General features: G+C 39.4%; 1 protein-coding gene across 4 annotated transcripts in view; it reads left to right on the plus strand.

Annotated features, from left to right (window-relative positions):
• The window catches only part of whrna (whirlin a), a 321,443-nt gene that overhangs the window by 283,232 nt on the left and 10,405 nt on the right, over positions 1–27,806 (plus strand). For 2 of the 4 annotated variants that reach the window (XM_057818241.1, XM_057818242.1), the window contains exons 10-11: positions 2,786–2,952; positions 8,819–8,941. In XM_057818241.1, coding sequence (XP_057674224.1) covers positions 2,786–2,952; positions 8,819–8,941 — 290 coding nt within the window. The remainder of the gene's footprint in view (positions 1–2,785; positions 2,953–8,818; positions 8,942–27,806) is intronic. The other 2 variants (XM_057818243.1, XM_057818245.1) reach the window with 1 other exon arrangement.

Genomic DNA, 27,806 nt, shown 5'->3' on the forward strand with positions numbered 1-27,806 from the left:
TCAGACTAACATTTACCCCTTTTTCACTTGCTGAATGTGCCAGTCCATTTTTCCCCCTCAAACGCACGTGAGACTGGCTGAACACCCCCTCCACACACACTCACAGCCCCGACATGCCGCCTTCTCCGCTCCCTTCAAAGAGGAAGGATATGAGAAGGTTATTTTTGCGGTCAGCAGCAGCCACTGTTAGTCATGTAAAAAGCCGTCAATGTTGTGGGGGTGGGGAACACACCACTAATTTTTCTACTGAAAGTGAGACATGCATCAGAGTTAGCATAACAATGTTGAGTGGTCGTAAGACAAATATTTATTTTTTTGCATTCCTGGTTAGTTAAGAGATTATTAAAAAGTTTGTTTTTCTTGTGTATGTTAATATATTTTAATTTTCAAATATTGCAATTTGAATTTGCTAATAAAATCCAGACATTTTTTCCAGTTTTTAAAATCTTTCTTTAGTAGTTTTTGACAACAAAGGTTTGAATAGAATGGTGTATCTCCTGAACCAATACTGTACATATTAAAGTTAGTATAAGTCAATACAGATTTATTTCACATTGATCGTTTAACCTATTAATTAATTAGGTCCATATTTGTGAAAAATGCAGCCCTGAACCCCATTCACCCTATCTGTTTGCTCTTATTAATGTCTCGTCCTCAGCAAAAGGTGTACATGCAGGTTATGCTGTTCTATCGTCCCTAGCAATGTTGAGACCAAACCAGCGCCCTTGCTTTGAAGGCAACATGCATATTGGCCGAAAACTGACAATGCAAAACCAACATCAATATTATCCGATACCATTTTAAAATGTTTTTAATCGGCCAATACAATTGGCTACCCGATAATATTGGGCAACTCTAATATATATCATTAAGTATTGCTTTTGAAACGCAAAACATATACTGGACTGTCTCAGAAAATTAGAATACACAATATTCTAATTTTCTGAGACAGTCCTGTATATTGTTCTATGTAAAGGACGTCAGCCAAGGTCGGCCCCCCACATTTTTACCACGCCAAATCTGGTCCCCTTTGCAAAAAGTTTGGACACCCCTGCTTTAAATGGTGGATTAATGTACAGGACTGTCTCAGAAAATTAGAATATTGTGTATTCTAATTTTCTGAGACAGTCCAGTACCATGGACCACCGCAAGCATCGATGTGGAATTGACAGCCATTGAAAATGCATTGGGGAAAACGTTTTTTTTTTCTTTTCTAACACCAAAAACTCTTGAATACAGCCTGATACGGCTGATGTGGATATCAAACTTCAACCGGGACGCAGACTGATTTTGTCCGATAATATACATTGGTATGAAAAAGTATCTGAAACATTTGGAATTTTTCACATTTCTGCATAAAATAACCATCAAATGTGATCTGATCTTTGTCAAAATCACACAGATGAAAATGCAGTGTCTGCTTTACCTAAAACCACCCAAACATGTATAGGTTTTCACATATTAATGAGGATAGCATGCAAACAATGACAGAAGGGAGAAAAATAAGTAAGTGAACCCTCTGCCTAGGGAGACTTAAACAGCAATTGTAACCAATTTTTACCAAACATTTTAAGTCAGGTGTGAGCACAATCACATATTAGTGTTTTAAAGCTGCCCTGCCTACTATAAAACACACCGGATAAGAATGGTCTTGATGAGAAGCATTGTCTGATGTGCATCATGGTTCAGTCAAAGATGACGCCGAGAGTTCAGCGCAGAATACTCAGAAAGGTCAAAAAAAGAACCCTAGAGTGTCTGCTAAAGACTTGGCACAGTCTAATATCTCTCTGCACACATCACCTATATGTAAAAAAAAATGGCCAAAAAATGGTGTTCATTGGAGGACTCTCCGGAGGAAGCCACTGCTGTCTAAAAAAACATTGTTGCTCGTTTAATGTTTGCAAAAGAGTACTTGGACACTCCACAGAAGTTTTGGCAAAACATTTTGTGGACTGATGAAACCAAAGTTGAATTGTTTGGGAAGAACACACAATGTCATGTGTGGAGGAAAAATGGAACAGCTCACCAACAACAACAGCTCATCCACACCTTGAAGCATGGTGGAGGGAGCATCATGATTTGGGGCTGTTTTGCTGCCTCAGGGACTGGACAACTTGCAATCATTAATGGAAGAATGAATTCAAAACTTTATCAGGACGTTTTGCAGGAAAACCTGAGGCCGTCTGTCAGACTGTTGGAGCTAAAGAGAGGATTGATGCTGCAACAAGACAATGATCCAAAATACAGAAGTAAATCAACTTCAAAATAGTTTCAGAAGAACAAATACACAATCTGAAGTCCAGACTTGAACCCAATTGAGATGCTGTAGCATGACCTAAAAACAGCGATTCATGCCAGACATCCAAGGAATCTGAGTGAACTACAGCAATTTTGTAGAGAAGAATGGGCCAAGATTAGTCCTGATTAAATGTGATGGTTCACTTACTTATTTTTCTCCCTTCTGTCATTGTTTTCATACTATCCTCATTAAAATATGATATCCTATAAATATTGGGGTTGTTTTAGTTAAAGCAGACTCTGTTTTTTTATCTGTGTGATGTTGACAAAGATCAGATCACATTTGATGGGGATTTTATGCAGAAATGTGAGAAATCCCAAAAGGTTCAGATACTTTTTCATAGCACTGTACCTAAGGCAGTGGACTTTGATAGCGGGGTTTCTTAACCAAATTGAAATGAAAGCATTTGGATGGGGGACAAAAGCAGCGATTTAGTCGAGATCGAATGAAAGTGCTGATATCGCGTGTGCCTGCTCCCCCCCTTAGGTGGCGCCCTGTCTCAGCTGTCAGACAGTGGTCAAACCCTCAGTGAGGACAGCGGTGTGGACATAGCTGAGTCAGGACACATCAACAAAGACAGCAGCTCCCATTCCTCATGCACACGACACCCTCAAGACACCCAGGGGGGTGGGGGGGACAACCCCACCAAACCGGTGAGGGTGTACTTCCAAACAGCTATGGGCCCTGCGTGAATGAATGAGCCTATTAATAAATGAAGGGAATGCTGCTTGAGCGCTACCTTTGTGAGGACCAATTGAATTGATTATAAAGTATATTATTATGCAAAGTCTGAGCCTAAAATAACAGCCCTGTTAGGTTTGACTGAGGGTCCTCTGCCACCCTCGCCTCATTGACGTGCATGCAAGGTAATAGATGGAAGCGCTGGGCTTCTGTTGCACTCACATGGAGCTATTTTAAGAACAACCAAAGGCTTTTGTTGCTCACAGTCCACCGCTGTGAAGTGGCCGTGAAAATGAATGTCAATATTTGCAAATAACTCGACACACATCATGTGACATGAAATGATACATTTGTGAGAGTTTCTGCATGGTTCTTTGGTAATTAAGCTTCTTTTCCAAACTCAAATGTAGTGTAAACATTTCATGAGTGCTTTCTGAGGCTAATGTTTCAATTAGATTCAGAGGATTACCGGGGGAATAATTTATCACTGTTGGTTCTCATAAATGTAGAAGTATACAGTAGGTCCATGTGGAACATCCTCCTTCTGTGTTTGCACATTGTTTTTCCCCACTTCAAATTTTTCATTAATTTTATTCATTCACTCAAATGTTCCATTCTTTTATTTCATCCACAACTGCAGTGCAGTGAAAAGAGACAAGATAGTTAAGTTCAGTGTGTAAGGTCATAAATGATTAGGCTTTGCTGCTTATGAAAAGAAAAAAACAAATCACAAGACTGGCATACTAAATTAGAAGGCTCAAAATGAATCAAAATAAGTGTGTTCTGGGAAGGATGGGAAAGCAGGGGGCATGGGTGGAAATTGAGGGAGGGCAGGAGGGGCAGTGCTCCCCCGTTTGCCGAAAAATATCATTGCATGTAATTGACTTTCCTATTAATTAATTTAAAGGGGAAGTCCAGAAATTTTCGCTTAATTTTCAAGTTATCAGGGTTTTAATTAGTCGGTGGAGTTGATTTCAACAAAGTCCGTGCAGTTTGATAGTTATTTGTTAGTTTCAGGGAGTGGCTAAGCTAGCGTGAGTCAACTGTGCCTGCTTAGCATACCAATAAAAAACAACGTATGCACAGACATACGTGTGCACACATATACGCCAGGTGGTGCTCAGGCACTGGCCCTTGCCCTCTTAACTGAGCAAGTGCCCATATCAAGGTTATTTAGTCATGATCATTAGAATAGAATAGAATAGAATAGAATAGAATAGAATAGAATAGAATAGAATAGAATAGAATAGAATAGAATAGAATAGAATAGAATAGAATAGAATAGCTCTTTATCTTCATTATATGGTTGAACAAAGAAATTGTGGAGCATCTCCCTTTACAGTGCAGGACAAGTAAAAAAAAAAAAAAAGCCGGCAGACATCCGACAACCCGGCCAAAAGGCCAAACTCTGCGCATTCACCTTAGTTTAAGCTCCTTGTACTGACTCCATTTTGAAAGTTGGAAATAAGCTTCGAAACACAAGTTGACAATTAGTCGACAGCAATCAGACAACAAGGCAAAACAGCAAATAGACCCAGACGAGGCTCCAGGATCACCATATCACAAGTCACCAAAAGATTCTCGAGGAAAACATTGAGTATTTCAAGGGCTCTGGTGAGGCAGGCTGTGGTTCAAAGGAAGGGTATGTTTGGGCATGGTTTAGGATAATTGTCTGTTTTGGATTGGACAGGAGAATCCGGGTATTACTGTTGTCAAGGCAACGAGAGTTAAGAATTTTGCCATCCTCAGCACCACGTGAGTGCTGAGTGTTTACTTTTTAGTCGAGGGTTGTCCTTGTTGTCAGGCGTTCCTTGTGACAAAACAGGATGTCCCGCCATTTGTTCTGGACTGCGGGATTTGGTGGTGCAGACGTAGGCTTGTAGATGTCTTGCCTATCCACTGCTTGTCAGCATGAATCTCGCTCAGTCAGCTGCCTGACGCACGCGTTGGGCTTCCGTGGTCGGAACAAGTCCTGTATCTCTTATGTCCTTATCTGCCCGTTGTCTTGGTGCTGCAATTTCCAATCATTCAAAGTCTATAATAGCAAATATATTCGGCTTGTTTTTCTTAAATGATGATATAAATTGTATTTATTTTGTATTGGGTGTGTTAGAGTAATACAAACAGTAAATATGGGAAATGATACTACTGTACTTCCTTCTTTAGTAATGCGTGTGCCCTCCCAAATGCCACCGACAGAATCACTGAGAGCACCTTCTGTCCTCCAAACGCGCAAACACACGCCCTCCTGTGAACCCGCCGAGTGGACACAAAGTCGCCACATTAATTGAAGCAGAAGCAATACGAACAATTAATAGCTGCTATTTTCGCCCTCTCCTTGCAGCCCCTATGCAGAGGTAACACATAATCAGTCGGATCTCAAGTGTATGTTTTCCCTGTAAACCTTAAGTAGCCTTTGTCTCTGTGCAGTTCTTTAAATTAGCCTGCTGCCCAGTCCCACCTATAAAACAATCTAGGCTAGCCGCTCGCCATAATTGAATTAATAGATGTAACGTGGCGACCAGCACACAACCAGTGTCGGTTGGAAAAATTAATGGAATTATATATCATAGCTCAATATTTAGTAATGTGTTTGCATGTTTAGTACTAGTACTGCTACTTTGGGAGAATGTTGCTGCTTAACTTAAACTAATAAGAATCAAAATAAACGCACACAAAAAATATATATACATTAATTGAAACTCAACTGGAGGAAGGAAACTGAGTGTGTGTAGTAGAAAGTGAATAAGCTCCAAGAAAATTTTAGGCTCCCTTGTTTGAGTATGGGCAAACAGATACACTGTTATAACAACAATGCAGGTTTAAAGCATCATTTATTTGCTAAATGCCAAAGATAAAATTAGCTGTGTAGTGTCTAGGCTTCTCTGTTAAAGCTGCTGCCCCCGCGGCCCGACCCCAGAACAAGCGGAAGATGATGGATGGATGGTAAATAAATATGTAATTACGCAATACAGTTGCAATGTTTTTTCTGTCTTTTTTAAATTCACATCGTTCTAATGAGGCAGCCGGGCTGGCAGTTACCTACGCTGCCATACCTTCCCTCTGAGCACCTGCCCCTTAATTGTCTGTGGACGCCACTGCGCACACATGAGAATCACCAATGACCATGCAATCAATAGTGTTGGCTATGTTTTCAGGATAGAGTCATGAAAACTTAACATTGCATTTCAATAATTGTAGTATAAACAGCAACATTTGTAATCCAGCAGCTCTGCAGGCTGTCTAGACAAGTAGGGCGGAGTGATATCACATTGTTTTTTTTCGCCGATTTTTTTTTTTTTTTTTTTTTTTGTGGGAACAGAAGAGAGACTCCCCAGCATGATTGGCCGAAGCACTCCTCTTTATTGTGGTCGCATTACACATCTAAAGAAATAGTCCTGCAGAATGAAATGAATTACGGCAGTTTGGTGTGACATTGTTTTGGCCGTATGGGTACTTCGAACAATGATCAGCATTTTGAATTTATTTCACTATGTTAGATCTGTTAATATAGTTATTTGTTAGCATACTAAGCAGGCACAGTTGACTCTTGCTAGCTTAGCCACTCCGGAGCCCTGAAACCAACAAATATCTTAAAAACTGCACAGATTTAGTTGAAATCAACTCCACCGACTAATTAAACCCCCACCAACTTGAAGATAAAGCCTAATGTTAAAAATGTTGAACTTCCCCTTTAAAATGAAGACCTAGCTGGTAAATGTTGTCTATAAAAGTTGTAAAGCAATAAAAGAAACAACAAAAATGAATGAAATGAACAAGAATCCTTCAAAGTATTTCATAATGGGTCAAAATTATTTTTCAAACAGATCATGTGACTCACACCTTAGAGACGTCCTTTGCTGTCCCAAAACTACACCTTAGAAAGCAGGATTTCTGTAAACCTACCGTAATTTTCGGACTATAAACCGATATTTTTTTCCTCCTTTTTTAATCCTGCGGTTTATAATCCATTGCATTTTATTTGTTGATTCATTTGGGTTAATAGGTAACACTCTGTTTGACAGCGGCGTCGTAAGACTGTCATAAGACCGTCATAATTATGACATGACACGATCATGGGCATTACTGAGTGCTTATGTCATTAAGTGTCATCTGGCAAATTACGTCACTAACTCCATCTATGTCCACCTTGGATCTTTTGCATTTACACAAGTGAGACAATTTGCCGGATAACACTAAATTACATCTGTTATAACAAGCATTCATTAATGATCGTGACAGTTTCATGTCATAATTATGATTGTCTTATGGCGCCACTGTCAAATAAAGTGTTACCAAATACCATAACTAGCAATTAATGAAATAACTGGAACAGTAACTGAAGAAATAATTAGCACAAAACATGAATTTTGTTTGTTATTTACATCTGTAACGCTGCAATGCATACGAGGAGGCATGTATACAATGTAAACAGCAGGTGGCAGCAGAGGTTGGCTGTCTACCCCTGAAGAAATAATTAGCACAAAACATGAATTTTGATTCTTATTTAAATCTGTAGCAGAGGTTATATGTCTACCCCAAGGGAGCATTGATGGCCAAATGAAGCTTCTTGAAGCTTTGCAGCCAATTGGTTCAAAGCTAGAGCAGCATAGCAGAGGTTAACCGTCTACCCCAAGGGAGCAGTGATGGCCAAATGAAGAGTCTTGAGGCAATGAAGCTTTGAACCAATTGACTGCAAAGCTTCATTGCTCCAATTGGTTCAAAGCTAACTGTCTACCCGAGGGAGCAGTGATGGCCAAATAAAGCTTCTTGAAGCAATGAAGCTTTGCAGCCAATTGGTTCAAAGCTTCATGAAGCTTCATTTGGCCATCACTGCAGTCGCTTGGGGTAGACAGTCAACCTCTGCTTCGAACCAATTGGCTGCAAAGCTTCATTGCTTCAAGAAGCTTCATTTGGCCATCACTGCTCCCTTGGGGTAGGCAGTCAACCTCTGCTTCTTGAAGCAATGAAGCTTTGCAGCCAATTGGTTCAAAGCTGCATTGCTTCAACAAGCTTTATTTGGCCATCACTGCTCCCTTGGAGTAGACAGTTAACCTCTGCTATGCTGCTCTAGCTTTGAACCAATTGGCTGCAAAGCTTCATTGCTTCAAGAAGCTTCATTTGACCATCACTGCTCCCTTGGGGTAGATATATAACCTCTGCTACAGATGTAAAAAAAACAATCAAAATTCATGTTCTTTGCTCATTATTTCTTCAGTTACTGTTCCAGTTTTTTTCATTAATTGCTAGTTATGGTATTAGTTAACACTTTATTTGACAGTGGTGCCATAAGACAGTCATGAGACAATCATAATTATGGCATGACATTGTCATGAGCATTAATGATGGATCATGATGACATTGGTTGTCAAATAAAGTGTTTCTGGTTAATATCTTTTGGTGTAAATATCCCATATTACAGTGAGGACAGCTGCAGCTCATAGTCCAGTGCGGCTTATCTATGAACAAATTCCTGTTTTCGTGCCAAATTTGGTGGGTGGCGGCTTATAATCGGGTGCGCCTTATAGTGTGAAAATTACGGTAAGCTTTCAAAAGCTTCTACACTAACTGAGCTTGAACCGAGGAATGAACACGGACAGTGTCAAGATGTAGACACAAAAGTTAAACTCCGCCTATGGGAGGGGCAATTGTCTAGTAAGTGTGAGTTTCTCATATTGTTTGAGAAACTGTATGCAAGTGTGGGGACAGCATAGTATAGCTCACAGTCAATCATCATTTGTCAGCTTTATCAAATTCAAGCCTCCCAGAGGTGTAAAATTTGACATCACCGATTGCAAAAGTACTGTAGAACTAATCTATATTTCTGCCTGACTTTAGCCTGGTCTGTTGGACCCCACTTCCACGCTAGTGAGGGTGGCAAAGAGCGCAAGTACATTGGGCATTGCCATCGAAGGAGGAGCCAACACTCGACAGCCATTGCCACGAATTGTCACGATACAGGTAAACTAATACTGATAAGTCACACCTCACTTGTTCTTAGCACATTGTCCTAATCAACATACAGTACATTTTGATGAATATTTCTGTTTTATGAGCCGTGTTGATGTTCTCGTCAATCTGTGATATCACCCGCCCACCTGCCACATTTAATGTTGGCTTTGAATGTCCTTAAAAGACCATGGCATTTTTGTTAGTGTAGCTAGTGTAGCTCTTTGGTGACCCTAATGAGGACAAGTGTTCCGAAAACATTTTATTTCCATGAGCGAGAAATTCTGATTGTATTTGCACTGCAATGGACTGGCTACTATTTTAACTCTTTCGGGGAGAATGGTCACTACAGTGTGCAGCTATTAAAAAGTTGACAATTATGAACTTTAACAAGCCTTTGTAGAGAAAGTGAATATTTTTGGCCTCACAACTTGAGGGGTATTCACATGGAATTTTCGACTCGACAGGTGGTATTTACCATAATTATGACATATCACATATCATATGAGGGCAGCACAAAGTTAAATTTTTGTTTTTTTTTTGTAGTACAGGTAGTCCCTGGGTTACGAACGAGTTCCGTTCCTACGCATGCGACGTAAGCCGAATTTCTGCCTAAATCAGAATTAACCCTTTAAGTGATTGTTTTTCAACCTTTTCTGAGGCCATGTCCACACGTAGCAGGGTATTTGGCAAAAAGAAGATATTTTTCTACGGTTTGACCTATCATCCACACGCGCATGCAGATTTAAACAAGGGTTCTTAAAAACAGCGGGGAAGGTGAAGATTTGCGAATTCTGCGTTTGTGGCTCTATCATGTGGACACTGATAACCAAAGATTTACGTCACTGGCTGCGACAAATTTTGTCCTCACGTCACACGAGACCAGTTTTTACATTTGGAGTATATTAAATATTTTGCTTCCATTTTTTTTTCTTTACAAACTCTTGCTGTGCTTCTTATTGAATAATGTGTATTTTGGATAATTATTTTAATGTTTTGAATGTCCTTAAAAATTAATAAAAGTGGTTGGCAGTGGAAGTTTTTTTTTTTTTTTTTTTTTTTTTACACAAAAGTGCAGGTGTGGACGCAATTAGTTTTTCCCGACGTATTAGGGCAGAATCCTCGTTTAAAAAAAAAAAAAAAAAAAAAAAAAACCTGCTACGTGTGGACATGGCCTGAGTCACGGCACGTTTTTACAATGGAAAAAAATCACACGAGACCAATTTTTACATTTGGAATATATTGGTAAATATTTTGCTTCCATTTTTCTTTTACAAACTCTTGCTGTGCTTCTTATTGAATAATGGGTATTTTGGACAAATATTTTATTGTTTTGAATGTACTTAAAAATCAATGAAAGCGGTTGGCTGTGGAAGGTTTTTTTTTTTTTTTTCTACACAAACGTGCAGGTGTGGACACAATTATTTTTTCCCGACGTATTAGGGCAGAATCCTCGTTTTTAAAAACCCTGCTAAATGTGGGCATGGCCTGAGTCACGGCACAATGGAAAAAATCTCGCGGCACACCACAGACCAAAAATGTTCACCAATTACTTTCTGTACCGTATATTTAATTGTAAAATAATTTCTCAGTATTTATACTTACTCAGTGTGAAATTTGAGCCTGTTTAAACGAACTCAAAGCCGATATCCTAGCAGGAATCTTCTTCAACAGCTCTCAGTGTGTCTCTGTTTTATTTCTTATAGCAGTTAGGCTTGAAAAGCTCAGAAATATCAAACAGGGGGGCTTTAGCCAAGTCTTTAACCACGTCACGGCCGAGCATCTCACTGACAATGGCTTTGCAGGCAGGTAGTATTAATGTCTTTGTCTCTGACTTTTTGGATTTAGCAAAAAGTTCAGCAAATTTGAGGGCTTTCTCATTAACTTTGTAGTTTTTCTCAAAAAAGCTGCCTGTTGCTGTTTTTGCGAAGGCGAACAAAATAGTCCATCAACTTGTTTTGAAGTGACGGATGTTTCGTTTGGAGATGATGTTTAAGCTTGCTTGGCACCATGGCGCTGATGGATAGCTGCTCATGCCACGTTTAAGAACTGCTCGGATATGTAGCCATCGGCCACTTTGCTGTCCTCTTCAATGTGTGGTTTGGCAGTCATCACATATGGATAAAACGGAAAGGACACTTTCATGTATATCGACACTTGACGAGTCCAATCAAATGATGTACAGTAGATGTGCTGGGGTCCACATTGTCGCGGACAGCAAGGTGCCTGATGGCTAGAAATCCGAACTCTTCTTGAACGCGACACGAGCAATACCTCGCTCATCTACACATGACGAAACCTTCTACTTACTCCTTCCTTCCAACTGCAACTGCGCCCGACAACGTAAAAAAAAAAAAAAAATGCTATATTGAATAATTTCTCGTGGCACACCTGACAATCTCTCTGTATTGTATTGTACTGTACTGTATTTTGTTTAATGATGGAGGATACACTGCCCTCTGGTGGCAGTGTTGGGTCTGGCTGGACGGTTGCATTGCATGGCCTCAGAAGCAGACTCAGATGTCTGACATGCATAATGGATAGCTGCGCTATGGTTTGACCCACGTCGGGTTGTAAGTTGTTTCAGCTAATATATGTTTGTGTATGCATTTGTAATTAAGTTCAGAGCTACAGTTCATGAAGTTATGTGTAAGGAATTTGCATGAGAATTGTAAATACGTTAGCATTCAAGCTAATGGATTTTTGTTAGGCAATTTATGCTAATTTAATCAACTTAATTTACATACTGATCAGACTATATGGACGTTTGAACAACAATTGTTTTGTGTCAAGTGTTTTATTGTTAAATACGTGTCGTTTTGAACATATATCTATATGTGTGTTACAGCTTTACAAATTGTCATAAGTGAAGGAAGTAAGAAGCTTCAAAAAGCACAATTGCCTTGTTTGCTGTCTGTAAATCTGAACTACTTCACCTTTAGTGAGGACAGAACACGTCATATTAATACAATATATAAAAAATAAGATACTGTGATGTACAATAAGGTACTACTTATGCGAATTTTAAAAAAAAAACGTCTGGAGGCAAAATGGGTAAATCGAGTACATCATCATACATACCTACCTGTATCTAACTCAGTACTTCTCAAATGGTGGGGCGCGCCCCCCCAGGGGGGCGCAGAGCGATGCCAGGGGGGGCGCGAGTGACCTCGGGGAACATGCTTTTTTTTTTTTTTTGCCGTACTAGAATAAAGTGTACTTGCACATCCACTCCGTGGGTGGCAGTGGCGCTCTCATTTTCAATGTGCGTGCAGTATTTTTGAAGTAAGCAAGAGCACACGGAAGAGACTCATGCAGAGCTGGACTCACGCAGCGACCCACTGTCTTCTTCGGTTCTCACGTGTCCGGCCGAGAAGTGCCGTTTTCGGCTTGGGATCGTCACGACAACCGCCCTCACCTACGGTTCTCCCTCGGCCGCCGAGAATGCGCTTTTTTCGGGCCGTTTGCCTTTGACTTTTAATATAGTGGGAAATGAGGAAAGACCACTGTTTACTGAGTCTAAAAATGATTATAGCGGAGAAGCCAAATCAGTTAAGACGCCACTTAAAGACATTAGACCTCAATCTCATTGATAAGCCGCTTGATTGTTTTTCAGCGAAAATGTGCCGAATATTGCCAATTGTCACAATCGTCCCGCTTTGTCAGTGTTATATCAGTAAACCAGTGAGCACTGTGGTGAATCAGCGAAAATAAAAACTTTCCTTCTGTCCAAAGACTTTTTTCCCCCCTTCTATTCAGTTTTGTTTTTTTTTCGGTCAAATTTTTTGGCATGTTGTCCTGAAGAGTAATTGTTTCTAATCAATTTGAATTTGTTATTATTTACTGATTTTATTACATTTTATTTTTCAGTATCAAATGGTCAAAAATGTACCTTGAGTGTATTTTTACAGTTTGGATGTGACTTTTTTTTTTTTTTTTTTTTTAACTTCAGGCAAATTGATGCGCGTTAAGTCTTTTCTGTTACAAGCAACACAATGTTAAAAAAGTTATACTTTATTATAAGTTGATCTGTTACTTTTTTTCTTTAATAGAAAAAAAAGGACACAATGTTAGGCTGAGGCGTACTTATAATAGTAATATAGACGAATGATACTATTTACAGTGGCGGCAGAGAGTTGGGGGGGGGGCGCGAAACATTTACGTCTTCCTTGGGGGGGGCGTAACAGAAAATAATTGAGAAGCACTGATCTAACTCATTGCATGTCATTGACGTTAATAGATGTCCAATCAGTTTAAACTGGGAAAACTGACTGTGAATGCTCATGTGCGCCGTCAAAATCAGCCAATGAGTTCAAAGAGTACCCTGTAAGAGTTAAACAATACAACCCCTAGCAAAAAGTATGGAATCACCTGTCTCGGACAAGCACTCACTCAGACATTTTATTATGTAGAACAAACTCAGATAAAAAGCTTGAAAAAATAATGAATTAGTTCGAAAGTGCAACTCCTTGGCATTCAGAAACACTAAAAGAAACGAATAAAAAAACATTGTGGTGGTCAGTAAATGTTACTTTTATAGAGCACCTGCAGGGAAATAAATATAGAATCACTCCATTCTGAAGGGAAAAAAATGGAATCACGCCATTTTGAGTAGAAAATACAGACACACCCAGTCAATTTCCTTTCCTTAATGGGGCCCCTGCCTCAGATTAGATTTGCTCGTTAGTCAGCAGTTAAAAACGGTGCAGTAATCACACCTTTCAGGGCTGCTGGACCAAGTGGATTCACAAGAATCATTGCTCCAATAAGAGGGATGTCTTTTGAGACCAAGGAGAGGATTATCAAAATTCTTGAAGAAGGTAACGCTACTGATGGTTGCCAAAGATTTGGGCTGTTCACAGTCAGTTGTATCAAAAATCTGGACCAAGTACAATCAGCATGGCAAGGTTGTTAAAGTTAAGCGTACTGGTAGACCGAGGAAGACATCCAAACGTCATGACAAACAACTAAAGGCCATATGTCTTGAAAACAGAAGATATACAACAAGACAAATGAAGAAGAAATGGGAGGAAGCTGGAGTCAAGGTATGTGACAGAACAGTGCGAAATCGCCTAAAGGAAATTGGCTTGTCATACAGGACAACTAGAAGGAAACCATCATTGACACTTAAACAGAACAGAACAAGACTGCAATGGGCTAAGGAGAGGCAATCATGGACTGTGAATGACTGGATGAAGGTTATTTGCATTGATGAGTCAAGAACCTGCATTGGACAAGGGGATGGTTTGGTGCCGTTCCAGTGAGATTTACAAAGATGACTGCCTGAGGAAAACATCAAAATTCTCTCGGTCCTTGATGATATGGGGCTGCATGTCAGGCAAAGGCACTGGGGAAATGGCTGTGGTTAAAATGCACAAGTTCACATAGAAATTTTAGACAGCTTTCTTATCCCTTCAATTGAAAATATGTTTGTCATTTTACAAGATGACAATGCATCATACCACAGAGCTAAAACTGTTAAAGCATTCCTTAGAGAAAGACTCATCCAGTCAATGTCATGACCTGCACATAGCCCAGATATCAACCCTATTGAAAACCTGTGGTGGAAATTTAAAAAATGGTCCACAGCAAGGTTCCGACCTGCAAGGATGATCTGGCAACTGCAATCAAAGAGAGTTGCCACCAAATTGATGAAGAATACTCATCAAGTCTATGCCTCAGAGACTGCAAGCTGTCATAAAAGCAAGAGGTGGTGCAACTAAATACTAGAGATGTGTTTTGATTGTTATTTATTTGTTTGTTTCTCATGATTCCAAATATTTTTCCTCAGAATGGAGTGAGTCTATATTTATTTCCCTGCACTTGATCTATAAAAGTAACATTTACTGACATTTACTCACCACCACAATGTTATTTTTTTCAAGCTTTTTATCTGAGTTTGTTTTACATAATAAAATGTCTGAGTGAGTGAGTGAGTGAGTGAGTGAGTGAGTGAGTGAGTGAGTGAGTGAGTGAGTGAGTGAGTGAGTGAGTGAGTGAGTGAGTGAGTGAGTGAGTGAGTGAGTGAGTGAGTGAGTGAGTGAGTGAGTGAGTGAGTGAGTGAGTGAGTGAGTGAGTGAGTGAGTGAGTGAGACTGGTGAATCCATACTTTTTGCTAGGGTTGTATAACTAACTCTTGCATTGAAGGGTTAAGGTTTACCACACCTATAACTAGATATTGGTTCGAAAACATAACTTATTAAAATACTGAAAACTTACAACTTACAAAACTTGCAAAAATTACATTGTCTTTTTTCCATAGACAAGAAACCCATACATTTGCTATGATGTGCATGATTTTCTCAGCAGTCACAGGCAAGTAGCTAACAACCTTTTCACTGCTGTCTACCAGCCTCCTTCCTGGTGAGGTGGTGATTGGAACAAAAAGGAATACTGATTGCAACAGGATGGAGGCAAGTATGGGAAATCAGCACTTTAAAAATGTACAGAAAAGGTTTTAGGTTAGTTTTTCAAGATGGAGGAAGTGTGGCGTTAATACAGGAGTGGGATTTGAGCCTTTGAGGAAGAAGAGGTCAGGTAGTGTGGGTGGTTGCACTTTTTGGTATTGGCAAACAGCCACAGGAAAATTACAGCTCCATTGGACATATTTATAGTCTTAAAATGTTGTGCAATGCTTACTATGTTGACTCATTTGAAGGGATCGGTCGTTTTTTTGCATTTTAATTGTGCTGTATATGACTTAATTGAAAGTGTTTACTAGCATTATTCATCATTTTTCCTCTTAAACTGTTTGTATTTTGCTGAAAAATATGTGGAAGACTAAATTTAAAAAGTATAAATGCCCATGGGCCTGATTCATTCTGAGTAGTCCATTTGCTGAGATGCTAAATTAGAGTCTTAAAGTGCCTATGACAGCAAAAAGCATGTTTATTTCATATTTTCCGCTGTATTTTACGCTCCTGAATGAAATGGACCACTTGGATGTGTGTGGAAGCGATCGATATATCTATTTAGTTTTTTGAATCCCACGCCATGAAAATGACTGACTTCCTGTTTTGACGAGGATTGCAAATGTGACGTCAGTGGGATAGTCGTCTTCAGTATACAGCCAATCCTACAGTATGCAGAATGACTGCGGATTCAGCTGGTTTTACAGATTACTTCGTTTATTTTTCGCATCACGCCAGCCAAACGGCTGCAGAAAAATGTTGCTGTACCAGGGAGAGGTGTGTGAGCCTTTTTTGGGTTTCAAAAGGTTCCCGTTCACCGGTGGATATTGGCCAAAACAAGCCCTACTACTGTGGGACCATTGGACTTACGAGGAAGTGAGTAAACATCGTGTTTTGTATTATGTCCAATACTGGGATCATTTTAATATGTAGGTGGCTTGCATTTTGTGCCTGACATGCTCCTTGTCCACTCGGCCGACAACCGGCGGCTTGTCACACATTGCCCCGCCGGGAGAGCACTATACTCGGTTTATTGCCCTCTTCATGTGCCCGGTGTTTTGTCAAATTTTCCACCCGATCAGAAATTGCAACTTTGTGTTAAAAATGGCCACGAATACAGCGATTACAAAGTAAACACTACAACCTTTCTTTAAGTAAAGCACTATTTACTTACGTTTGATCATGGATGGGCATGTAGAAAAGCTCACTGCCAGACACATTCTGTCATGTTAGCTGCACAACAACTGCAGCCGCTCTCCAATAACTCTCTCGCTGTTTACGTCTTCTCCATGTAGTAAAGCATTATTTTGCTATATTCGTGTTGACCATTAGGCAGCTACGCTCTCCTCCGACGTCAGCCGGTTTGTCCGGCGGCCATTGTCCAGCTGCTTCCCCGGAAACGAGCCCTCTGCCCTCAGCAAGGGAACGACGAGCTCTAAATTGCTCATCGCCGGGCAGGTTGCCGATCGACGAAGACAATCGACAACCCGCTGCCATGTGAAATGATCTGGGCTAGTTATGTGTGATTTTCTGCTTAGAAGACTTTGAAACATCACTCGGTTCGGGTTAGCAAGTCAGCTAGCTGTCACGCCTCTCGGTTTGTTTACATTCTCCGAAGCCGGCAGGGAAATGACAAAAGCCCGACTAACTACGGTGGCATAAAATATTGTTCGGGAGGTGCAACAGTGAAGGTGAAGTCGACAGTTTTGACCATTATAGAGTAATTTTGCCATTGGAGTAGAGAGACTGAAACAATGACATTTTGCGGCTCTCTTTGTCGCATTTTCCTCTGCGGCTCTCTTTGTCGCATTTTCCTTGTTCTGAATAATCCCCCCTTCAGTGGGCTGAATAGTAAAACAGATGAAACCATTCTCCTGCCGACGTCATCCACCTGTTATCCACGCTAGAGCCCTATAATGGTAGGCGTGGCTAACCGGCAGATTAAAAGACTAATTTATCGTCATCTGCGCTTTGCCAAATTGTTGTATATAGTCGAATCATCTCCAAATATGATTCTAATTCATATAATAATGCTATTTAAGACTTCTTTTCTCCTGTCGTACGCACTTTAAATATCGTAAAAAATTATTTGGAAAATGGATTTTCTTTCTCCATTTAACAACCAACTTCCAGCTAGCTCTATTGATCTCAACACCAAAGCTACATCTTTGAACAGTAGCAGCATAGTGCTTCATTGTTATTTGAAGCCATTAATAACATGGCGGCCTTGAGGTCACACTAAAGTAGGGAGACCTTGGGCACCTTCCATTTTCAAGGTAGGAAAGTGAGCTTTTATGATTCTTACCTAGGGAAAGGTAACTTGGTGTTATTAGACCCTTGAGCAAGGCGCACAACCTGATTGTTTACCCGAGCCATGACTGAGCATCAGCATGATAAACTGGCTTTGGGAAAGACAAAGAAAGTAGTTGAAGAAAAAAACATTCATATTCCTTCTGGCTGTCCGAGGGCCATCCGTTCCATCCAGGGGAAAGATGATGGTATCAAATCCCAGCCGATATATATTATACACTGTATTATTCTGTCCCTGTTGTATAACACAGTCAATTTGATGAAGCAAACCTTTGGCTTGTGCGTTTTGTTTCTCCCTGGCCACAGGATGCTTACTGCACGCCAGGCGTTATCTTTCCAAATCACCAGTTCTCAAGTGCCCGTTATCACTGCTGACTTTCAATCATGATGACCGACTGCTCTACTAGCACCGGGTAATTGTTGCAGGCTCAGACTCTAAATAAGAGATAATAACCTTATTGTGACGATAAAACTGTGTTTACGCCATATTAGTCACATGTAGTAAGGTCAAGCAGGGGCAAGGTTAAACAAGCACACTGAATTGGACTTTTATTACCGTCAATGGTACTGACACATAATCATTACGCCCAAGGGCAGAGATGCTTTTAAAAATTTAGGGAGGGACAATAAACAGAATTATTTTACAAAATAATAATTTGGGGGGGTAAAAGTTTGAGTTTTACAACATCTTTTACTGCAATTCTAATCTTTAATCAGGGATACTAGCAGGGCTGGACTCATTTTCAGCCCAGGAATTTCATGCCTTAGATGTCCCAATCGCATGTTTTTGCACCTGCGTCCGAGTCACCTTTTGAGAATCTGCCGAAAAGAGCCCCGATCCTTTACAAAATATATATATATATATTTGAGCAAAAGTTCCAGACTTCTCACAGTACTTCCTCTTTTTGTGGGAATGTTGCTGAGGATAAAACGTGTATTTCTTTTGAAAATACCATTGTATTTCTAGATTATTTTGCTACTTTTTAGCTCTTAAAAAAACAAAAATATATAAGTACAGTGGTATGAAAAAGTATCTGAACCTTTTGGAAATCATCAAATGTGAGCTGATCTTTGTCAAAATCACACAGATGAAAAAACTGCCTGCTTTAACTAAAACCACCCAAACATGTATAGGTTTTCATATTTTCATGAGGATAGTATGCAAACAATGATAGAAGGGGGAGAAATAAGTAAGTGAAACATCACATTCACAATTTTTTTGCCCCCCCTTTTGGCAGCAATAAAATAGACGCTTCCTTTAGCTGCAGATCAGTCTGGCACACCAATCAGGACAAATCTTGGCCCATTCCTCTCTACAAAACTGCTGTAGTTCAGTCAGATTCCTGGAATGTCTGGCATGAATCGCTGTCTTTAGGTCATGCCACAGCATATCAATGGGGTTCAAGTCTGGACTTTGACTTGGCCACTCCAGAACGTGTATTTTGTTCTTCTGAAACCATTCTGAAGTTGATTTACTTCTGTGTTTTGAATCATTGTCTTGTTGCAGCATCCATCCTCTTTTTAGCTTCAACTGTCTGACAGACAGCCTCCGGTTTTCCTGCAAAACATCCTGATAAACTTTTGAATTCATTCTTCGATCAATCAATTGCAATCGCAAGTTGTCCAGGCCCTAAGCTAGCAAAACAGCCCCAAATCATGATGCTCCCTCCGCCATGCTTCGCGGTGGGGATGAGGTGTTGATGTTGGTGAGCTGTTCCATTTTTCCTCCACACATGACATTGTGTGTTACTCACAAACAATTCAACTTTGGTTTCATCAGTCCAAAAAATACTGTGCCAAAACTTCTGTGGAGTGTCCAAGTGCCTTTTTGCCAACATTAAACGAGCAACAATGTTTTTTTTAGACAGCAGTGGCTTCCTCCTTGGAGGACACCATTTTTGGCCATTGTTTTACATATAGTTCATGTGTGCACAGAGATATTGGACTGTGCCAGTGATTTCTGTAAGTCTTTAGCAGACACTCTATGGTTCTTTTTTACCTCTCTGAGTATTTTGCGCTGAACTCTTGGCATCATCTTTGGTGAACGGCCACTCCTTGGGAGAGAAGTAACAGTGCCAAACTCTCTCCATTTGTAGACAACTTCTCTGATTGATGAACATCCAGACTTCTGGAGATGGTTTTGTATCCTTTCCCAGCTTTCTACAAATGAACAATCCTTGATTTCAGGTTTTCAGGCAGGTCTTTTGACCGAGCCATGATGCACATCAGACAATGCTTCTCATCAAGACAATTCTCATCAGGTGTGTGTTATATAGTGGACAGGGAGCTTTAAAAAGCATACAACACGACAAAAAAAATCTTAAATGGCATTATTATGTGAATAAGAATCAGATTTTGAGACGATTCAACTATATACAACAATTTAGCAAAGCACAGATGACGAGAAATTAGTTTCTTAATCTGCCGGTTAGCCACGCCTACCATTATAGGGCTTTAGTGTCCCCAAGCGGTAGACTGGGCTCATCGGTTTTACTATTCAGCCCATTGAGGGGGAATTATTCAGAACGAGGAAAACGCGACGAAGAGAGCCGCAAAATGTCATTGTTTCAGTCTCTCTACTCCAATATTTTTACAGGATATTCTTTTTATCCAAGTATTTTTCCCCAATAGCTATATAAATGGCTTGAGAAGGACCAGTCAGCCCGTCGAGGGGGAACTATTCACAACAAGGAAAATGCGATGAAGAGAGCGGCAAAATGTCATTGTTTCTGTCTCTTTACTTCAATATTTTTACAGGATATTCTTTTTATCCAGGTATTTTCCCCAATTGCTAAATAAATGGCATAGTCATGACAAATAACAGTCTTGTGCTGAATGGAATATGAAATAATAAAAATGCATTTATTCAGGACGACATGGCAAAATTACTCCATAATGGTCAAAACTGTCAACTTCACCTTTACTGTCGCACCTCCCGAATGATATTTTATGACACCTAAATCGGACATATTTCATTTCCCTTCCCCGGCTTCAGAGAATGTAAATAAACCAGAAGGCGTGACAGCTAGCCGACATGCTAACCCGAACCGAGTGATGTTTCAAAGTCTTCGAAGCGGAAAATCACACATAACTATCCTGGATTATTTGACATGACGACCCGGTTGTCGATTGTCTTCGCGGATCAGCAAACCGCCCGGCGGAGAGCAATTTACAGTTCGTTTCCCGGAGGAGGGTGGCTGGAGTTGTTGTGCAGCTAACGTGCTGCTGCTAATGAGCATTAGGAGAGCTTTTTACATGCCTATCAATGATCAAACGTAAGTAGTCCTTCATTTAAAGCACGTTTGTAGTGTTTACTTTGTAATCGCTGTATTCGTATTTGACATAATACAAAACAAGATCTTTACTCACTTCCTCGTAAGTCCAATGGTCCCACAGTAAATATCCACGGTGAATGGGAACCTTTTGAAACTCCAAAAAGGCGCATACGCCTCTCCCTCATACAGAATGATTTTTCTGCAGCCGTTTGGCTGGCGTGATGCGAAAAATAAACGTATTTATCCGCAAAATCAGCTGAATCCTTCGTCCTCATACACAACAGTACACTGTAGCGTGAAAAGGACGTCTTCTACCGTACACGTCACAGCGCCCTCCTCCTCAATGCAAGACCGAAGCCGGAAGTCACTCATTTTCAAAAAACTAAATAAAAATAGCGATCGCTTCCACACACATCCAAGCGGCCCATATCATTCAGGGGCATAAAATACTGCGTGTATTATGAAATAAACATGCTTTTTCGTGTCACATGCACTTTAAACTCATCAGTGATTGGGCACACGCATGACTTATATTGTTTGGCAGAGGGTTCACTTATTCTTTTCCCTTCTGTCATTCTTTGCATGCTATCCTCATTAAAATATGAAAACCTATTAATGTTTGAGTAATTTAAGGCTAAAGCAGACACTGTTTTTACATCTGTTTGATTTTGACAAAGATCGGATCACATTTGCTCGTGATTTTATGCAGAAATGTGAGAAATTCCAAAAGGTTGTGATACATTTTTAAACCACTGTAGCTATATTTACTTTTGCAGATGCACTTACCCTGTGTGTGTTTTATAGTGGGCAGGTTTAAACCACACTTCAGTGACTGGGCACACACCAAACTTAATATGTTTGGTAAAAATTGGTTTTAATTGTTTTTTAAGTCTCCTTAGGCAGAGGGTTCATTTACTTATTTTTCTCCCATCTGTCATTTTCTACATGCTATTCTCATTAAAATATGAAAACCTATACATGTTTGGTTTTAGTTAAATCAGACACTACATTTTCATCCGTGTGATTTTGAGAAAGATCAGATCATATTTGATGGTGATTTTATGCAGAAACTAGAGAAATTCCAAAAGGTTCAGATCAGGGCCGGCCCTGGCCATTTGGGGGCCTTAAGCAAAATATTGCAAAGGGGCCCATATTTTTGGCCCACCATTTCGTCACAGTGTACTGTGAAATCCATACATGCAATCCAACCCATACGTCCATATTTTGTATTTTAATCAGATTTTGTTGCACTGCATACTTCAAACCTCTCACCCCAAATGATTGTCAGTACTTACGGTAGATAGCACCAAACCTTTTTCTAAAAGAGGAAAGAAAGAAGTTAAGGAAGAACTTTTATTTTTTAAAGCTTGTAGTCAAGTATCAAAACTCACAAAAGTTAAATAAAGCAAACTGTAGTCAACAAAATAGAATATAAATTAAACAACTGCCAGATTGGGAGCCCCCTAGTGCTCAGGGGCCTTAATCTAGCAGAGCATTGCAGTTTCCGTGTTTTAATTATTGTCATGCATGATTAAGAGCACTAAGGTCACATCACTATAACATGCCTTTGGTGTCCATATCAGAAACTCGCAGTCATTATGAAAATGTAATAGAATGTATTATTTTTCCAAAAGCCTTATCTACAAGTATGCATCTATACAGTGGTATGAAAAAGTATCTGAACCAGGGCCCAGCCTATTCGCAGACTATGCAGCTGCTTAACTTCACAGATGTGACGTGTGATACAGCCCTAGAAATTGTTGCTTGTTCTCCATATTCAAACTTTTAGAGTGAGGGGTGTGAAACTGTCATGGCAGCTGTCACTTGGGGAAAATGTGAAAATCATGTGGTGAACAAATGTGACATTTGTTTTACAAGAGCCGCTGCTAAATAAGGTGCACCGTTTCGCTAGAAGCTGATTTATTCAGTGAAATGTCGCATTCGACAGCGAAGTCAAGCACTTTTGCAGCTGTGTCGCGTGTTTTAATAACAAAACTTACAATATCATTTGCACACTTGATTGCTGATAAATTATGTCTGCAAAAACAATATTGACTTAAAACATAAGATTGCGCTTATTAGCCTGCAGAAGGGTACAAAACATTACTAATGTAACGGGTCCCAGGAGTGGATACCCGTTGGGCAGTTTAATTTGAGTGTCTATAATACAGGACACAAATGAATAGACGATGCGTTACAAGAAACATCCAATAATAATGTCTTTATTCACCCAAAACTTATATCTGTCTGTCATTTTTATATCCATGGTATTTTCAATGTTCATCTCTTTGTCTTTTCAACAATTAAAACATTCATTTTGTCATTTCAACAAAGTCACATTCCATAACACATTCTCGAACATAACCAATATTCTCTTTACATCTCTTCATTTCACAGTACAGTTCTGTATTATTTTAACATGTTGCCTTACTTTATAGTACATTAATTATACTATTCTAGTACACATCATGTTGCAGTGAATGCCTTATTATAGTGGCACAGCCGATGTGGTAACTATGGCTAGCTGAACTGCTAACATGCTAGTAAAAAGACAGTATCATTGGCGTTAAAAACAACATATAATTATAACCAGTGTTGTCACAGATTACTTTAAAAAGTAATTTAATTACTGATTACACCTAAAAAAGTAATCTAGTTACTTATTTAATTTACTTTATTATCAAAGTAACTAAGTTACTTATCAGTCACTTTTTAAATTTTTTTCTCCTTTTGCTGCCTCAACATAAAAATGACAACAGAAAAATATCATCGCATGTAATTGAATTTTTCACATGAGGCTTAATTAGTCGATGGAGTTGATTTCAACCACCATCGACTCGCGCTAGCCCTGAAACTAACAAATAACTGACAAACTGCACGGAATTTGTTCAAATCAACTCCAATGACTAAATAAACCCCCGCTAACTCCAAGATAAAGCCTAATGTCAAAAATTCTGAACTTCCTCTTTAAAATAAAGACCTAGCTGTTAAAATATTGTCTATAAAAGTTGTAAAGTAATAAAACAAACAACAAAAATGAATGAAATGAACAAGAATCGTACAACGTATTTCATAATGGGTCAAAATCATTTTTCAAGCAGATCATGTGACTAGCACCTTAGAGACTATCTTTTGCTTTGCTTAGCCAAAACTACACTTGTAGAGGCAAGATGGATATTTAGAATATCTGTAAACCTAAGTTTTCAAACACAACCAACAACAACTGAGCTTGAACAGTTTTATATACAAATATATATGTATATACTGGACTGTCTCAGAAAATTAGAATACACAATATTCTAATTTTCTGAGACAGTCCTGTATATTGTTCTATGTAAAGGACGTCAGCCAAGGTCGGCCCCCCACATTTTTACCACGCCAAATCTGGTCCCCTTTGCAAAAAGTTTGGACACCCCTGCTTTAAATGGTGGATTAATGTACAGGACTGTCTCAGAAAATTAGAATATTGTGTATTCTAATTTTCTGAGACAGTCCAGTATATATATATATATATATATATATATATATATATATGGCGAAAACACAGACTGAAAAAGCAGTTTCTGCTCTTGCACTCCTCTTTAAAATAACTAAAATAAACTGCTATATTTTAAGCCAAAAGAACTGTTGTTTTAATAGAACGATATTTCTATTTGCTGCCATAGCAGATTCGTGGCGCATGAAGCCCCCGAACTATTTTTAATTTGTCCGTTTTACCCTCAAAACCCCCGTTTACAGACGTCGCGCAACCGCTTTTGTTTCAACCCAGCCATGAAACATAGGTAATTGATTATATTTGTTATTTAAAATGTTTATCATATTTAGCGTAGAATCATTAATTGATGTCTAATATTTTGTTTAAAAAAAGAAAAAGACTTCAAAAAATTATTCACTCGCATATTTTAAACTTAAACAAATTGCGTCACAATGAAAAAAATGGTGTCTGTACTCTGTTTATTGCTGAGTAATCTCTTACTTTTCCAACGCTGTAAAAAATGTGTAGAATAGATAATAAATTTCAACATTTCTGTCAACAAAGATTTGAGTCATAGCCTGCGACACACGTTTCTATCAGCAGAGTGTAATGCCAGGCTCGTTGTAAACAAACCGGTGTTTTTCACCCTCATCAGAATTTGCAACCGAAGCTGTTGTAGCGGTGAATAAGCCCCCTGTTACCAATCTGCACTTTTGGTAATTTGCAGTGCTTTCAACTCCGGACTGTGGTCGGGAGTGGACCGGCGATTTATGTGGCTTGTTCGTCGTCTGTTCATCCACTGGTTCCTTCAGGAAGGTGGCGATGTGTATAAAAACACATACTGTAGACGTGTTGGATGGCTTTTTGCTGGATACTTTATTATCAAAAATGAAACCAGTGGGGGGGACAGCCACTCAACAACACGCTCCCTGCGCAACTCTCTCTCTCTTTCTCACACTCTCGCTCACCCACTTCTTCTTCTTCACTAAATTGGCAACTTGGGTCATATTCAAACTAGACAGCGGCCCTTTGGGGATGTTGGTAACACCTGTTTTACATTCAGTTGGACTCTCAATGTTATCCAAAGGTGCTAAATAAACAAGTAACATCATAAAAATACATTGTGCTACACGAAAAAGGCATAAACTAATGCTTAACGACACGGCGAAGACGCTAACAGCAAGGGTGCAAGTGGGCCAGAACGGTCAGGAACGCAGTTCCGGGATAGGTTTCAGGGCAGGAACGCAGTTACGGTAAAAGATTCAGGGCCGGAATACTGTACCGATACACGGTGCTTTGATTCCAAAAATATGACAGCAACTGTCAAAACATTATATAAAAAAAAAAATGCTGAGCTGCCTCACATGCATTTAATCTCCAAGAAGATAACAATATACCAACATCAGATTTACATACACAAGTGTTAACAGCAAGCATAATAAAGTGCTTGTGTAGCGTAATCCGTTTCCACCAATATTTATTATATATTTTATTTCACGGACGGCACGGAGGTTTCCCCAGCTGCTGCAGTTATCGGAGTCTGACGATGATGAGTCACGTCAATGTGTGAATACATGCAGCAAAGCAAAACGCCTGGACTCATTTATCCATTCAATTGGCTGACATACTGACATGTGATCAGCAGAGATAGTTAGCTCTGATTGGTTCAAATGTGCATGTTTTCTGGAACAGCAAAAAAGGTTGTTGAATTGACGCGACAAAAAAAGGGCAATGCAACATAAAATGGATCAAATCTTTAAAAGCAAGGAAAGAGTTGAGGAGGCTTATTTATCATATTTAGTTTTATTTGCTCTGATGGGGAGGTTCAGAACATCTCAGCTGTCAATGTGCACTTTGGACTTATATTTGTTTATTTATGTTAGGCTACTTACTCATTTCCTTATGATTTAGAAACATCAATAATGGCGCCCTCTTCAAAATATATTCCATTTAACTCTGAATAATATTAGTCATGTGTACTTATTTTTCTGAATGTATGTTACCTATATCTTAATTATTTAAAAAAAAGTCAATGTTTACATTAACTTCAATTTTAATATACATCCTATTCTCTTAAGTGGTTAAAATTGAGATTTGGCATTTAGTATGTGAGGAAATGAGGGAAAATAAAAATTAGGAGATGGAGGTTGTGATGATTGCTGTTTTTGTTAACTTTTATTTTGCAAATAATTGAAAAAATACCATTTTAAATGAAAATCAGTTTTAGTTTTTATATGTGTTGTAGAAATAACAGCTAAAACAGTTCTTTGCATTTCAGTAGTTTAAGAGGTTTGACACCCCACCCCCCCCCCACCCCCCAAAAAAATGAAAGAAAAAAAAAAATAATAAAATTTCTGGCTCCATGGTGACCTTCACGTCGGGGAGTTCCGGCAAGAAATTGTAGCCACTTTCACCCCTGGCTAACAGTGAGAGAGCAGCGTGCAGTTGTGTGCAGCAAACATTGCAGGATGTGTCTGAGGAGACTTTTGTACATGTCCGTCGATGATCAAACATAGGTAAATATTCCTTCCTTCAAAGAAGGTTTGTAGTGTTTACTTTGGAATCACTGTATTCGAGGCCATTTTTAAAGTTACGCGCATGCGCAGAATCGCAGTTGAAATTTCTGATAGGTTGCAAAATTTGGCAGAACACCGGGAGCTGAGTACCCAGTTGGGAATGAGAGAAAAAGTGTGATTCTATTACTTCTGAAGAACGTAGAGGAGGGCAAAAATAGATTTAAGAATTGGATTTTCATCGCCAAACTCCACTACTGCTGCATGTTTTGTTGCAACCCAGCAATGTTTTGTTGGTTTGTCTACATTCTCCGAAGCGGGAGAAGGGAAATGACATAAGCCCAATTTAGGTGGCATAAAATATTGTTCGGGAGGTGCGACAGTAAAGGTGAAGTCGACAGTTTTGACCATTATGGAGTAATTTTGCTATGTTGTCTTGAATAAATGCATTTTATTATTTCATATTCCATTTAGCACAAGACTTATTTGTCATGAGCATGCCATTTATTTAGCTATTGGGGAAAAGTACTCGGATAAAAAAATAATATCCTGTAAAAATATTGGAGTAGAGGGACTGAAACAATGACATTTTGCGGCTCTCTTTGTCACGTTTTCCTCGTTCTTTATAATTCCCCCTCAACGGGCTGACTGGTCCTTCTCAAGCCATTTATTTAGCTATTGGGGAAAAATACTTGGATAAAAAGAATAGCCTGTAAAAATATTGGAGTAGAGAGACTGAAACAATGACATTTTGCGGCTCTCTTCGTCATGTTTTCGTCGTTGTGAATAATTTCCACTCAATGGGCTGCATACTAAATCAGATGAAATCATGACTCCGCTGACGTCATCCACCTGTTGGGGACACTAGAGCCCTATAATGGTAGACGTGGCTAA

This window comes from Corythoichthys intestinalis, chromosome 17 (assembly GCF_030265065.1).
Source record: "Corythoichthys intestinalis isolate RoL2023-P3 chromosome 17, ASM3026506v1, whole genome shotgun sequence".
NCBI classification, from domain to species: Eukaryota; Metazoa; Chordata; class Actinopteri; order Syngnathiformes; family Syngnathidae; genus Corythoichthys; species Corythoichthys intestinalis.